Genomic DNA, 14,445 nt, shown 5'->3' on the forward strand with positions numbered 1-14,445 from the left:
CAGCACTTTCTGTAGCTTGAAGAAACATCTTGAGATGTTAACCACTTTTTCCTTTAACAAACTGCACTGTAGGCCAGGACTTGCAGTCCATATTAAAGTGGCTGGATCCGTCAGGCAAGATACAAGTCTACATATGGGTTGGAATAAAGACTAAAGGTCGCCATAGACGCACCGATAATATTGTGCTAAAAACATTTTCGTATTTCGTATCGGTGCTTGTATGTTGGGAGATGAGCTGATCAATATCAGCTCGTCAATCAGGCTGGCCGGAAAATTTTGATTGGGCGCCTTTGAAGGCACCCAAATATCGTCCAATGTTAGTGTTGAATCATCAGATACAGGTAGAATTCTATTGTTTCCACCTGTAAATCTGACCATTCAGCTCTACACATGTATTGAAACGAACAATCTTTCCTGGAAAGATCTTTGCCACGAAAGAGCGTAATTGTAATGTCTATGGCCACCTTAACTCGTGGAAGCACTTCAGATAACTTTCCTTCACTAGCTATATTTTGCAAGAGATGTTACATTGCCTTAATACAATACCTTTAAAGTTGTACAAGCTATAAAAAATGCCAAATCTTTCCAACTTGGCTGTGACAGTTCAAGGGTTTACTATGCTATTACAAATGATTATGCTTGCTAATTGACCTATCAGTGCAGGGTTTGAACCAGTGCTCAGTAATCAGCCCAAAAAAATCAGAGGGTGGTATCTGGTGGTTGCGCCCCCTTTACCAAACAATGTCTTATCCTCCATTATTCTTCCCACTTCCTGTCCAACATTCTGTAAATTCTCAATTCCTTTACTTCTGTATGTAATTCAGGGATTTTAAATGTGTGGTCTCCCGCTGTTCAGAACTCCAGCTCCCAGAATCCTCTGAGAGCTTTAGGAATAATTGTATTGCAACAGCATGAGCCCCATTAATAGTATCCCTGCTGTTATCTGTAAGGTTTCCATGGTGTATTTTGTGATTTTTATATTGCTCTTTGTCCCGTCTCCTTGTGCTTTGAGCTGTTCCTTTTCTCTTGCCTGTCTTTCACCCCTTTATTCCCTTTCTTCTCTAGGCCAAACTCGGGGATGAAATTCTTGACTACAAGGATTTGGCGGCCCTGCCTAAAAATAAAGCCATCTATAATATTGACCGTCCCGATATGATCTCCTACTCTCCATATATCAGTTACTCTGCCGATGACAGACATAGTTTTGGGGAGGTACTGGAAACAGAGGCCTTTCTTTTTCCATAAAATTTGAATCTAACCCATGAATGATTCATTTTTAACAGAGATGTTAGTGTTATTGTGGGCTGTGAGACTGTGTGCCTTTCCCTTCATTGTGCGAAAACAACACAGCTTTTAAAAAAATATCTATTCAGCCATAGTCAAGTGCATGGCACAGTCTTCTAATTCGTACTGGCCCTGGACTATGCTTCCTATCACAAATAATTTGTATAATGTAACCCCTCCCCCCATCATCTTCATTATGTCAACCCCACATTAATATATACAACCATATTTTTGCCAATCGTTTTTTTTTTCTTTAAAACTTTCAATTAGCATACGGGGATCCTACCTAGTCTTTTGGATTAAGGAATCTATAGCAGGCTTGGACTTCGACACAGATCTTCAGTGTTCAGTTACATTTGCTAGAGAGGGGTATTTAGTGTCCGGACCATACAGGAGCAAGGAATGCTAGTATAGATCTGGTTACAGATGGTACCTAGACTGCCCAGAAACAGTTCATTGATTTTGAATTTATTTCTCGTTGAGCAGTCATTGAACAGTCCTCTGTATCCTTCCAAATATATGAGATTGCAACTAAACATTCTACACTAAATTTATCACCACTGCAACTTTTTATAATGTTCAAGACCAAATAAAACTTCTGCTAATAACAAATTCTGACAAACCAACTCTTGTATCACACTGTAACGGGCCCGAAGGCACAGTAATAGTGTAGACCAAAGAGGAGACCAGACCAGGTTCGAGGTACAAGAGGGTTTATCCAAAGAATCGTCAAAATACAGGCAAATAGGTCAGACCAGGCAGAAGACAAGCAGAATCGAAGAACAGGCAGGAATCGGTACACAAGAATCAAATATAGATAATAACACCCAGGAACTCAGTAGCAGGAACCTATAGTTGGGCAAGGACTGGAAGGGGAAGTAGGTTTAAATAGTCTCTGGGTTGGCGCCAAATTTTGACGCGCTTGCGTCAGACGCAGACGCCAGCGTCCTCACGCTGACGTCTCGACGCCGGCGCCCGATTCTGACGCCGGCGTCCGTTCCGTCGCCGACGACCAATCCTGGAGTGGGAAGAAGGTGAGGTCATAGACCTGTGCCCAGCAGGAGCCATGTGGTGAGGCAGGTGGTCGCCATCTTGGACGCCATCTTGGACGCCATCTTGACGACCTGAGGTAGATTCCATTACACACACAAGCTAAAATGATTTGATATTGTTGCATGTAGACCTAAAATGACCAAGGATTCCTGTTGGGTCCAAGTGGTTACACTGTATATCCGTTTGTCTAAAGACCACTTATCATAGTGTCAGGGACCAGTTTGGTATTTCAGCAGTTTATCTGCTGTTGGTGTAGTGTTTGTGTCTTTACTGACCAATATGGCACTCCATATCTATTTGACACAGCACCATGAAGGCCTGGCGCATTTCGACCCAGTCCACAATCTTAGGCAACAACTTCATTTCAGTGAGTAGTCATCATTCCTGACCTTAGACCTTCTACAGATAATTTTTAGAAACCACTGTGGAGTGCTTATATAAACCCAGTTTTCTGGCTTAGCTTTTATTTTTATTTGGGATTATTTAGTAGGCTTATATTGATTTACCTTACCCAATGGCACTACAGCCCTTGAAGAGCCTTGGCCTCCTTAATGATCCTGCCCCATTGTTCTCTATTTTGTGCCTTGTTCCTCCATAATCTCACTCTGAGTTTCCTCTGATCAGCCTCTACTTCATCCTGCCACCGTTTCATTTCTCCCGAAGTCACCCAAAGTTGCCTCACAAGGAAACTTTGGGCGACTTCAGAAAACCGAAGCGATGCTGAAGCCATACCACTGGTGATTCTCATTCTTGCATTTCGGCATGAAGGCATTTTGGGTAGATTAGTTGCCCGCAGAAGGAAAGATTTATCGCTTGGCGACTAATCTCCCCGTGTGCCACCACCCTTAAGGGGCTGTTCATCTCTAAATTGACTTATAGTAAGTTGTAGAAAGTGATATTTGGAGACAATTTGCAACTGGTTTTCATCTTTTAATTATTTATGGTTTTTGAGTTATTTAGCAGCTCTCCAATTTCAGCAATCTAGTTGCTAGGGTCAAATTATTATTAAACATACGAGACTGAACTATGAATAGGAGAGCCCTGAATAGAAAGTTGAGTAATAAAAAGTAGCAATATCAATAAATGTGTAGCCTTGCAGAGCATTTGTTTTTAGATGGGGTCAGTGACCCCCATTTGAAATCTGGAAAGAGTAAGAAGAAGAAGGGAAATATTTCAAAAACAATAAAAAAAAGAAAAAGTGAGGATCAATTGTTACTTAGAATTAGTCATTTTAAAACATACTAAAAGTTAACTTAAAGGGCACCTGTTGGGTAAAAATGTTATCCCCAACCAAAGGTGCGGGCTAATAGAGCCCGTATTCCGGTTGGGGATAACAGCTTGCACATAATGAGCAATTCCAGGCAGCTTTTCATAATGCGTTTGCGAGTGACCGGACATGGCTGTGGGTAGCGTAGCACTGGCGGGGGGACATATTGGTTGGGGATAACATTTTTACCCAACAGGTGCCCTTTATAGGTGAACCACCCCTTTAAATAAGTAATAGAAACACTACTAGTGCACACAAATATAATTCTATGGAGTTAATAAAGAGCCCTTATGCATAATGTCTCTATGAAAAAGGATTTATCGCAGTTTATAATTGTGCAACACTTTGCCCCATGCCTATGGCAGAGTTTGTACGAGATGAATATAATATTGTGCACTTCTGCTCTGTAGCCGTCTGGGGAAGAGGATTTATATAGCCTACAGAGCACCACAGGGGCACATTTCAATAGTGATTCCTGCCCTTTAACATATCAGTACTGTGAAAGTAACAATGTCGGCTGTAGGCCATTCTTGTCTCTCCAGGGATTCCCTGAGCTAGCAATCTTTGCACATTTACATTCTGCAACAGTATGCCATTGTTTGACTCCAACAGATAGAAATATGAGAGATTGTCCTGCCTTGTGTCTGCTTTTGCCCTTAGTAAATTTTAATAACATGCAACTGGATCTGTCTGTGAACCACACGAGTCTTTCCTGAGCTCAGCCTTTACAAAGCACAAACAGAAGAAAGCGCACAACAAGCTGAACAGATCACAGGACATGAGCCGGTGTCTTCTTACCTAACGTGCTACAAATGGGAAAAAAATACTGCTTCAGACTGATTGTCTTCTCTTTGTCCAGCTAAAACTGTTACTTTTGAAGTTCTTCTTAAAGCAGAGCAAATTACGGTTGTGGAACCAATTCATAAAGTACATCAATGACCCCAGGGGAAAAATGTGCAAAGCTTGTACTGTGGGGCTGGCCTTAGTTCTGCTAGCAGGGATTGTTTGGTTAGGGCTTCTAGAATTAGAGAGTAGAAGTACTTTTGATTATATTATAAAAGAACTCTTAAATATACACCAGACTGAATGGTCTGTATAATAACAGAACAATGAAGAGAAGGAGCCAGATCAATGGGGTCTTCATAAAAGCATGGGCTCACAATGGCAATATTTTTGCAATAACAGTTGAATAAATAAACTATACTTTGATGAAGACCCCCCATGGATGCAGCTCCTTCTCTTTGTTGTTCAAGTATTGGAGTGCCCAGTGTCGGACTGGGACACCAGGGGCCCACCCAAAAACCTTAGACCAGGGGCCCCCCAAAAAACCTTAGACCAGGGGCCTACTCTCAGTACTATTATTCTTCCTTTCCTCACTCAGCCTCTATTCTCCTAGTCTCTTTTCTTTACTTACTATAATCCATTATTCCATCTAGTTAGCCTCTTTTTCTCATAGAAATACTGTAGGTAATGGCCATGAAATAAGCCAAATGTTTAGCAGCATGAGGTTCCACTGACACCTGTGGGCCAGTCCGACACTGTCCGTGGCTACATTGAGCCCTTGTGTGTTGTATTGAGCAACTACCTGCAACCCAATGGGTTTACTTACTGAAAAACTAGATATGTCATACATTTTAATTTGAATTGCTTTCCATTCCAGATGCCACAGCCTACTGTATTTCCATCAGATAACGCAATGCATGGTTTCCAGTCACTAATTTCTTATTTTATGTTGCTGTTTGCAGTCACCTCAGTTGTTCTCTCCAACACCTACAGAGGTAATTTGCTTTTGTTCATTACTGCAAAGTGAAATACACTGGATTGCTGAATACATGTATTGCTTGTCATACCAAGTGACCCATCCTCAGGGTAGAAGATACAGAGGAAATGTCCCTTTTATTTCAAGGTAGATAGGGCCCAGAATTCATAGATGCACCCAATTTGTGAAAATGAGCAAGCGCCATAGCGTTAACTCTGATGTACTGGGCACAAAAATAGTTGGTGAAACTCAGATCTTGGCCACAATGACAATTGAATTTGGGTTAAAAACTTTGTATTAATTGAAAAAAAAAACCACACTGATGTGCCCAAAAATTGCACGTTGGGCACAATTGGTATATGAATATTTTTGTTTTACTTATCCAGCGTGTGCTGGTCCTAAATGTAAAACTGTACATATTTTAACCATGCACCTTGGACAAAAGAGTGCAGACACTTTTTACTATAGATGGATGGATGGATGGAAAGATAGATGATAGATAGATAGATAGATATAATAAAATGTTACAAAATTTTAAAAATGATTCCCTTTTTCTCTGTAATAATAAAACAGTAGCTTGTACTTGATCCCAACTAAGATATAATTAATCCTTATTGGAAGCAAAACCGGCCTATTGGGTTTATTTAATGATTACATAATTTCCTAGTAGATTTAAGGAATGACAATCCAAATTATAGAAACATTACCCAGAATATCCCAGGTCCTGAGCATTCTGGATAACAGGTTCCATACCTGTAACTGTTTCTCATCACGATTCACACTGTCTTCCTCCATGTGTTGCAGGTTTTTTTTCTATCATGGATTACATTTTGATTTATCCCTATTATTTTGCCCTGACATTTTTGTTGCCCCAGCAACCATTGCTTTTGTCTAGTGAAGGCCTTCTGAAAAAAATGGATATTTATTTAGGGTTATTAGGGTTTCCATATTTTTATTCCATACAATAATAATAATAACAGATACGTTTGTGAGTAAATATGGTTCATGCTGTTATATATTAACTTCTATTATGGTGGCCCACATGCTTGGTGTTCTCCATAGACCTACATAATGACAGCCTTATGTCCTGTTATTTGCAGTCTATACAGAATCCCTCAGGCAGGCAATATGGCAGTGTATAAATACTTTTTACAGTCATAGCTAAATAAATCATAAAGAAAGCAAATGAATTCCTTCTAATCCAGGTGGAATTATTTTCTTTGTTGTCATTAGGGAGACCAAGATGATCGGTCACTTAAACAGTACAGAGCTTCCAGCCCCAGCTCGACCGGATCTTTGGGGTGTGGTCCTTACACCCCCACCTCTCATTCTCCGCAGCATTACAGCAGAACAGGTATTTCATATCATTTGTGTTTCCTTGCTGTCTATTCTTGGATAGGTCTGCTTTATGCATCAGAAATCCTTGTCTATAAAACACATGCCAAACCTGTGCAAACAATCTCTGTATCCAACGGACACATCCTAAGCATATGAACATTGGGAGGCTGCTATAACATCAGAGGATTAGCACACACAAAATGTTAAAGATGGCCACATATACACAACTTGGGTTGGCCAGTTTGATTGATTTCAGTCTTCCTGATCATCTGGTCCTATAGAGCACCATGGGGGTGAGTAGAGCTGCATAAATATATTATTGGCAGATGAGGAGGAAGAGAATCCATGAATTTGGGCCAAAAAGGACTGATCAGTGCTCTATGGTCTTTCATGTGAATGGTCTAATTAAAATACAGGTATGGGATCCGTTATCCAGAAACCCTTTATCCACAAAGCTCCGAATTATGGAATGGCTGTCTCCCATAGACCCCATTATAATGAAATAATCTAAAATTAAAATGATTTCCTTTTTCTCTGTAGTAATAAAAAAGTACCTTTTACTTGATCCCAACTACGATATAATTAATCCTTATTGGAAGCAAAACCAGCAAATTGGGTTTATTTAATGTTTACATGATTTTCTAGTAGACCTGTCTATGAAGATCCAAATTACTGAAGATCCGTTATCCGAAAAACCCCAGGTCCCGAGCATTCTGGATAACAGGTCCCATACCTGTACAGTTATCTGACCATGCACCATCCATGCACTCCATTTGGCCTGTCTATGGCTGCACTTAAAATGTCATTAGGAATGTGTGGGATCTTAAAACTGGCCATACACGGGCCGATAAAAGCTGCTGACAGACCGAGCCGGCAGCTTATTGGCCCGTGTGTGGGGCAGAGTCCTGCAGCGGGTTGGGTACCCGCGGGATACCTGCAAAAACCTGCGGTACCCTGCGGGTTGTGGGTAGAAGTTCCAGGTGTGGGTATAGACGCGGGTCGCGGTTCTGCGGGTTTGCAGGTCGCGGGTCTTCTCAATAGCGATTTTGACTCCTTTTTCCTGAGACGCCTTCTTCTGATGATGTCACTTCCAGTTTACAATGACAGCACTTCCTGATTCTTGATAGTCAGCGGGTCCGGGTTGCGGATAATGTACTTGCGGGTCGGGTACTGTGTCCAAGCGGGTAAGAATGTGGGTTGCGGGTCCGGGTTGCGGATTGCAGGTTGCGGGTACGGGTCGGGTTCCAAAAAATGGTCCCACGCAGGACTTTAGTGTGGGGCCCTCCGACGGACGTCCCCGATTGATATTTGGCCGAAAGTCAGCCAGATGTCGATCGGGCAGGGTTAAATATTCCATTGGATCACGGCCGCATCTGTTCGTTGAAGCGGTCCCACGATCTGACTGACCATATTGCCTGCATAATGATCCGATCGTTGGGCCCTAGGGCCCGCAATCGGATCAGCCTGATATCGCCTATATGTGGCCATATTGGGGAGACATCCCCTCATTTGGTGAAATCGCCAAACAAGCCGAATCTCTATGTGTATGGCCACCTTCACGACAAAGAATGCGCAAATGGAGTTGGCCATTAATATTAATGTAAGACTGTGTTTATAATATTCCTTGAAAAGCAATGGTATTCAGGCTAGCAGAAACTAATATCAGCTACCGCTGCTTTAAAATGTACTGCTTTAAAAAAATGTAACTTTACTAAACTTTTCCTTTAATGTTTTTGTTGTCTTATTGGTGCATTAAGCTCTCCACGCCATAAAATTCTGCAGAAACATAAATCTCCGTCCCTGCCGGCTATTAGATTGCACTGCTAACACCTAAATCTCTTTATTTAATTTGTCTCTTCACGAATGTAACTCTCCTGATGCAATCTCTGTTACTGACACACATACAGCAGAGAGCTGAAAAATATTGTCTGGATCATAACTGGATTATGTGATGTATAAGTATATGTAATAAACTAATGCTCTCACTTGCCTGCTATAAAATGACCCTTAGGGCAGAGACACACACTCAGATTTGGGGAGATTTAGGGCAGAGACACACGCTCAGATTCGGGGGAGATTTAGTCGCCCAACGATAAATCGCATCTTCTTCGGGGACTAATCTCCCCGAACTGCCTCTCACCGGCGATTTAGATTTTAGATTCAGAAGTCACCAGAACTTTCCTCGTGAGGCAACTTTGGGCGACTTCGGAAAAACAAAGCGCAACGATTGCCATCCCGCCGGCGATTTTCATTCTAGCCGGTGGGAGGCAGTTTGGGGAGATTAGTTGCCCCGAAGAAGAGGAGATTTGTCACTGGGTGACTAATCTCCCCAAATCTGAGAGTGTGTCTCTGGCCGAAAGTGAGTACCATCAAGTACATTTGTCATGGACCTGATACTGATCATTAACCTGGAGAAAAGCACTTATTCCTAGGGTAAACAGTGTGTCTAAAGGTGGCCATACACGGAGAGATCCGCTCGTTTGGCAATGTCGACCAACGAGCGGATCTCTCTCCGATATGCCCACCTTGAGGTGGGCAATATCGGCTGATCTGATCGTGGGCCCTAGGGTCCAACAATCGGATCCTAACGAATGGGAATGGGGGTCGGATTGCGGGACCGCATCAACAAACAGATGTGGCCGCGATCCGACGGGATTCTTTGTCCCATCCGATCGAGATCTGGCCGACTTTCGGCCAGGTCTCGATCGGGGAAGCTGTCGGGGGGCCCAATACACGGGCCAATAAGCTGCCGACTTGGTCTGTCGGCAGCTTTTATCGGCCCGTGTATGGCCACCTTAAGAAAGGCTAAGAAAGTTGCTTTGAGCTAGAGAGAGACGATGCACTTATGAGCACACTGATTGAATAAGGTACACAGAGAACAATTTTCAGGTGATGCCTCTTTGGAGATGCAATCTATGAGTTAAAAACTTGAATATTTTAGTTCCACCTACATTGTAAAGGCAGGAAGAAGTAGAATTAACTCAATGCAATTTACTGATAACCTAAAGGATTCTAATAATAAACGTTGAGGTCTTCTTAGGTCCTCCTTCTTAGGGGGATATTCTATGCCTTAAGCCAGGGGCCGAAGAAGTACTCCTATGTATTAACAATTGATAATGTAGACGTTATCTCCAAATCTCGTGTCCTATGTTGGGGTTTACATTTTGAAATTTTGCAAGGTGTAGGGAAAAAGTTTGTTACTAATCAAATATCACAATGTTGTAGCTTAGTCATCACATTATGCTGGTATTTTGCTAAAAAGGCATTGGCAAATACTGCATGTTCCCATGTATTTTGATTGGATGAACCCTTTGCTCACCATATTGTTTCCAGTGCTGTAGAACAGGCAATAATCCACTCTCCGGCTGCTGCAGAAACAGTTCTCCCCACAGCTAGAGCTGGAAGGTTGCCTTTACCTGCTGTAGAACATACTTCTGCTAGCTGTGCTGCATGGGTTCCACCCAAAGAAACTAAACCCTTTCTCTTCATTTACTCTCTGTTGCCTTATCAGCTGGTACCCTGCCTTTTGGTACCAGCAGCTGCATCTCCTTGTCCCAACACACAAGCCCTACATCTACATTCAGGCATCATTACATCCCTTTCTTCAAAGGTAAGGACAGGATTGCTACCTGGCATGTCATTCCTGTAGTAAACCTGTCACTGTTTGGACTTTTTTTTTATTTATGTGGCTGCATGGCTCTTGGATTTTGCACCTTTTTTTACTCCATTGTGTTTCATTTAAAGGAGAAGGAAAGATTAAAAGTAAGTAATCTTTATCAGAAAGGTCTATATAAATACACCAGTAAACCCTCAAAGTAATGCTGCTCTGAGTCCTTTGTCAAAAGAAACACCACATTTCTTTCCTTCTATTGTGTACTCATGGGCTTCTGTATCAGACTTCCTGTTTTCAGCTTAAACCTCCAGGGCTAGGGCTTGAGCATGCTCAGTTTGCTCCCTCTCCCTCCCTTCCTCTCCTGCTGTAATCAGGCAGGAAGTGATGTCACACCCAGCTAATATGGCAGCTGCTATCCTAAACAAACAGAGAGAGCTTCTAGAGCAGTTAACTAAGATATGGTAAAGCATTCTGCAGAATAAATACAGTGTTATAGCTTGCACTATTGTGGCTAATCTATAGGCAACAAACTGTCTCTGTGGCTTTCCTTCTTTTTTAAGTTGTGAGCTTGTCTTAAGTATCTTCCACTTTCATTAAAGCAACATTTCATTCATTAATAGTGGGACAATTATTTCATCATGACATGGTGTCCTACAGAAGAACAGTAAAGTATTTTTCTGAACTCTTCTGCTACCTTTGATATTTGGTATATATTCCTATGGGTAAAGGTTGCAACTCTTCTTGAGGTTTAACAACAGCACCTGGACTTTCTAGTCAGCCTGGAGGTGCAGTTGACCAGTAGGTGGAGGACCAGAGGGTGGAAATTCTTGCTTTATCTGCAGGTCATTGTTAATATAAAGGAAACACTGAATAATATCAGAATGCCCTGCAACCCAACTATGCTCTAACTCATTGTGAAGTTCTTGGTGGGCTCTACATTGTCTGGTCACTTTTGGATTGTACATCCAAACAAGACATTAAAGGGGATGATATGTAGTTTTTCAGTAGGTCCCATTAGCCACTGCTTAAAATATCAGCAACATTTGTTGCCTCTGTGTCTTCTGTCAAGCCAAACCCCCCTCTAACTTTGGTAGTGAAAATATTGGATTCTGTTTTATAAATTGGATATTACACTTTCAGTATCCCTTTTGTTCAGTCTTTATTATAACGTTTCCTTTGTTTTAATAGTTACCTGTGTTAATAAACCTTTTCACAATTTAGGGCTTCGGATATTCCTTTCTCCACCGTAGATTCCATCTGATGAAAAGAGCTGATGATCCAAAACATCTTATGGGTCTAATATAGCGATGGGCAAATAAATTTGGCAGGCACGCATTTGCAGCGAATTTCCGTGTTTCTCCGCCGGCGAATTCATTTGAGAAACTCCAGCAAAAATTGGCGGCCGGAAATTCGTCAGCTTCAAAAAAATTTGGATGCGTGTCGGAAAAGTCGCTCACTTCAAAAACGTTGCGTGTCAACACAATTCGGACGCCTGTTGACTTTAACATTGGTGTCAAAATTGACGTAAGCGGCAAAATTGAGTTTCACGCATTTTCCGCCATTTTTCGGCAAAACGGGAGAAAATCGCCCATCACTATTTATTATATTGCTACTGATATAATAAGAGTAGCAAAATGTGTGCCATTTCTAGTAGTAGCAACCTGTTCAATGTTTCTTTTAGTACAGGTAACCAGGTAAATTGTACCTGCTGATTAATTGCTGTGGGTTCCTAGGCCTGGGGCAAACTTTGCAACTGTTATTAAATTATCCTCTATGGCAAACCTCTTGTTAGAAGTTTTAGCGCATAATGTCTAAAAGAAAGTAAAACTGTATTTAGGGGATGTTTGAGATAACATGTAGTATGATGTACAGAGTGATATTCTAAGACTATTTGCAATTTGTTTTCATTTTTTGTTATTGAAGGTTTTTGAGTTATTTAGCTTTTTATTCAGCAGTTTTTCAATTTGCATCTTAAACAATCTGGTAACCAGGCCCGGATTGGCAATCTGCGGTTTCTGGCAAATGCCAGAGGGGCTGCTATAAAGTCCCATAGAAACTTACTAGTTAGTGGGCTGGTGGGGGCTGATTAAGCCTCTGTGTGGGCTGATTGATTGGGCCTCTGTGTACCTGAAATGCCAGGGCCTATTTTTATTCTCAGTCCAGACCTGCTGGTAACTAGGGGCCAAATTCCCCTAGCAACCATGCATGGATTTGAATAAGAGACTGGAATATGAATAGGAGAGGCCTCAATAGAAGGATCAGTAATAAAAAGTAACAATAACAATACATTTGTAGCCTTACAGAGCATTTGTTTTTTAGAAGGGGTCAGCGACGCCCATTTAAAAGCTGCAAAGAGTCAGAAGAAAAAGGCAAATAACTATAAAAATATCAAAAATCAATAATGAAAACCAATTGAAAAGTTGCTTAGAATGTAATATACACTGTCCTGCTGTAACAAGCAAAACGCTGATTTGTTACTAGACTTGTGATCCCAATTTCCCAATTGCAGTAGCAGCCCTGCTGTCAGAGAACTACTGTCCTGTTTAAAGTGCCATCCTAAATATTCCTTATAATCATGAAATGCTGCGTTAATCTTGCATGTTGGACCTCAGATTGCCAGCTAAATGTAATGGAGTGATGTCTCTAACAAATAATTAACTGCCACTTACAACCTTTCTGCATTGTGTAGTGGTGGGAGAATTTATTCGCCAGGTGCAAATTCCTGGCAAATTCCCGCGATTCAACGCCAGCGAATAAATTAGTGAAACCGCAGCAAAAAATGTGACGCCGGCTCCGTTTCACAAAGTTTCCCCATTTTGCAGGAAATTCGCTAATTTTTCGGCAAAGCGAAACGGCCCAAAGTCGCCCATTACTAGTGTTGTGTATAGTGTTTATTTCCAGTGTCTTATTTGTCTGTTAGGAAATGAAGACCCCCATTATACTGTACATGTATTAGAGATTAGAGTCCTGCATTGTGTCGGGTACCCGCGTAATACCCACAAGGTTGTCGTGTTTTGGGTGGAAAGACCGTTGTCCCCTGACAACGCGGGCTGTTTGCGGGAACCCTGTCTGGATACCTGGGCTGATTCCAGGCTACATTCCCCCTCACCTCCTGTTGTTTATTATAAGGATTTCCCCATATCTGGTTAATATGTGCTCCGGAGTGACGTGGGTTTCGTGGGTATTGGGCCTAAGATTGGGGCATTGCCGGAAGGTTTCAGCAGCGGGAAGGGAGGGATTTATAGAGGGCCAGTGAGTCCGGGTTCGGCTCTCACCTAGCGGGTTCAGGTTGGGCAAGTGTATAGATATATAATCAGTTTGTACAAATGGTGTAGACTAGCGCTACAGTTAATCGCGGATTTGTGGAATATTTAAGACCAGCTTTTGGAGTGGCAGTCAGTTTGGTGCCACTGTACTCATCCTGCTTTCATTTCACCTGGCATCTTAGAATGTCTTATTAGCATATAAGACAATGAACTTTATTAATATATACAGGTATGGATCCCATTATCTAGAAACCCATTATCCAGAAAGCTCCGAATTACATGGGGGCCATCTCCCATAGACTCCTTTTTATCCAAATAATCCAAATTTATTTAAAAAAATTATTTCCTTTATCTCTGTAATAATAATAATAAAACAGTTCCTTATACTTGATCCAGACCAAGATATAATTAATCCTTATTGTAAGCAAAACCAGCCTATTGGGTTTATTTGATGTTTACATGGTTTTCTAGTAGTCTTAAGATATGAAGATCCAAATTACAGAAAGATCCATTATCTGGAAAACCCCAGGTCCCGAACATTCTGGATAACAGATCCCATACCTGTATATTACATTTTTGCTTATTAACTGGGGGAGAGAATATACTAATGTATAGCACTGGTTAAGTGACAATACAAATACAGTTATATCAATAGCCAATCTACTTTTTTTAAGATTTTATTTTTCTACCAACTACCAACAATTACAATAGACGAAAATATAAAAAGATAATGAATCATTCTGTAAGTCGAGTCAGGTACCCCTGGAAATTCGCCACAGATTCGAGCCTGGCGAATAAATTAACCCATCATTGCCTGATAAAAAAGGGTGAATATTCTCCCACGATCGGATGAGCCCGATATCGC

General features: G+C 41.4%; 1 protein-coding gene across 6 annotated transcripts in view; it reads left to right on the forward strand.

Moving 5' to 3' along the window:
* The window catches only part of LOC108704157 (actin-binding LIM protein 2-like), a 115,548-nt gene that overhangs the window by 68,942 nt on the left and 32,161 nt on the right, over positions 1-14,445 (forward strand). For 2 of the 6 annotated variants that reach the window (XM_041579384.1, XM_041579386.1), the window contains exons 10-13: positions 1,066-1,212; positions 5,350-5,382; positions 6,597-6,717; positions 10,213-10,311. In XM_041579384.1, the coding sequence (XP_041435318.1) occupies positions 1,066-1,212; positions 5,350-5,382; positions 6,597-6,717; positions 10,213-10,311 (400 nt within the window). The remainder of the gene's footprint in view (positions 1-1,065; positions 1,213-5,349; positions 5,383-6,596; positions 6,718-10,212; positions 10,312-14,445) is intronic. The other 4 variants (XM_041579387.1, XM_041579385.1, XM_041579389.1 and 1 more) reach the window with 4 other exon arrangements.

Source organism: Xenopus laevis, chromosome 1S, assembly GCF_017654675.1.
Source record: "Xenopus laevis strain J_2021 chromosome 1S, Xenopus_laevis_v10.1, whole genome shotgun sequence".
NCBI classification, from domain to species: Eukaryota; Metazoa; Chordata; class Amphibia; order Anura; family Pipidae; genus Xenopus; species Xenopus laevis.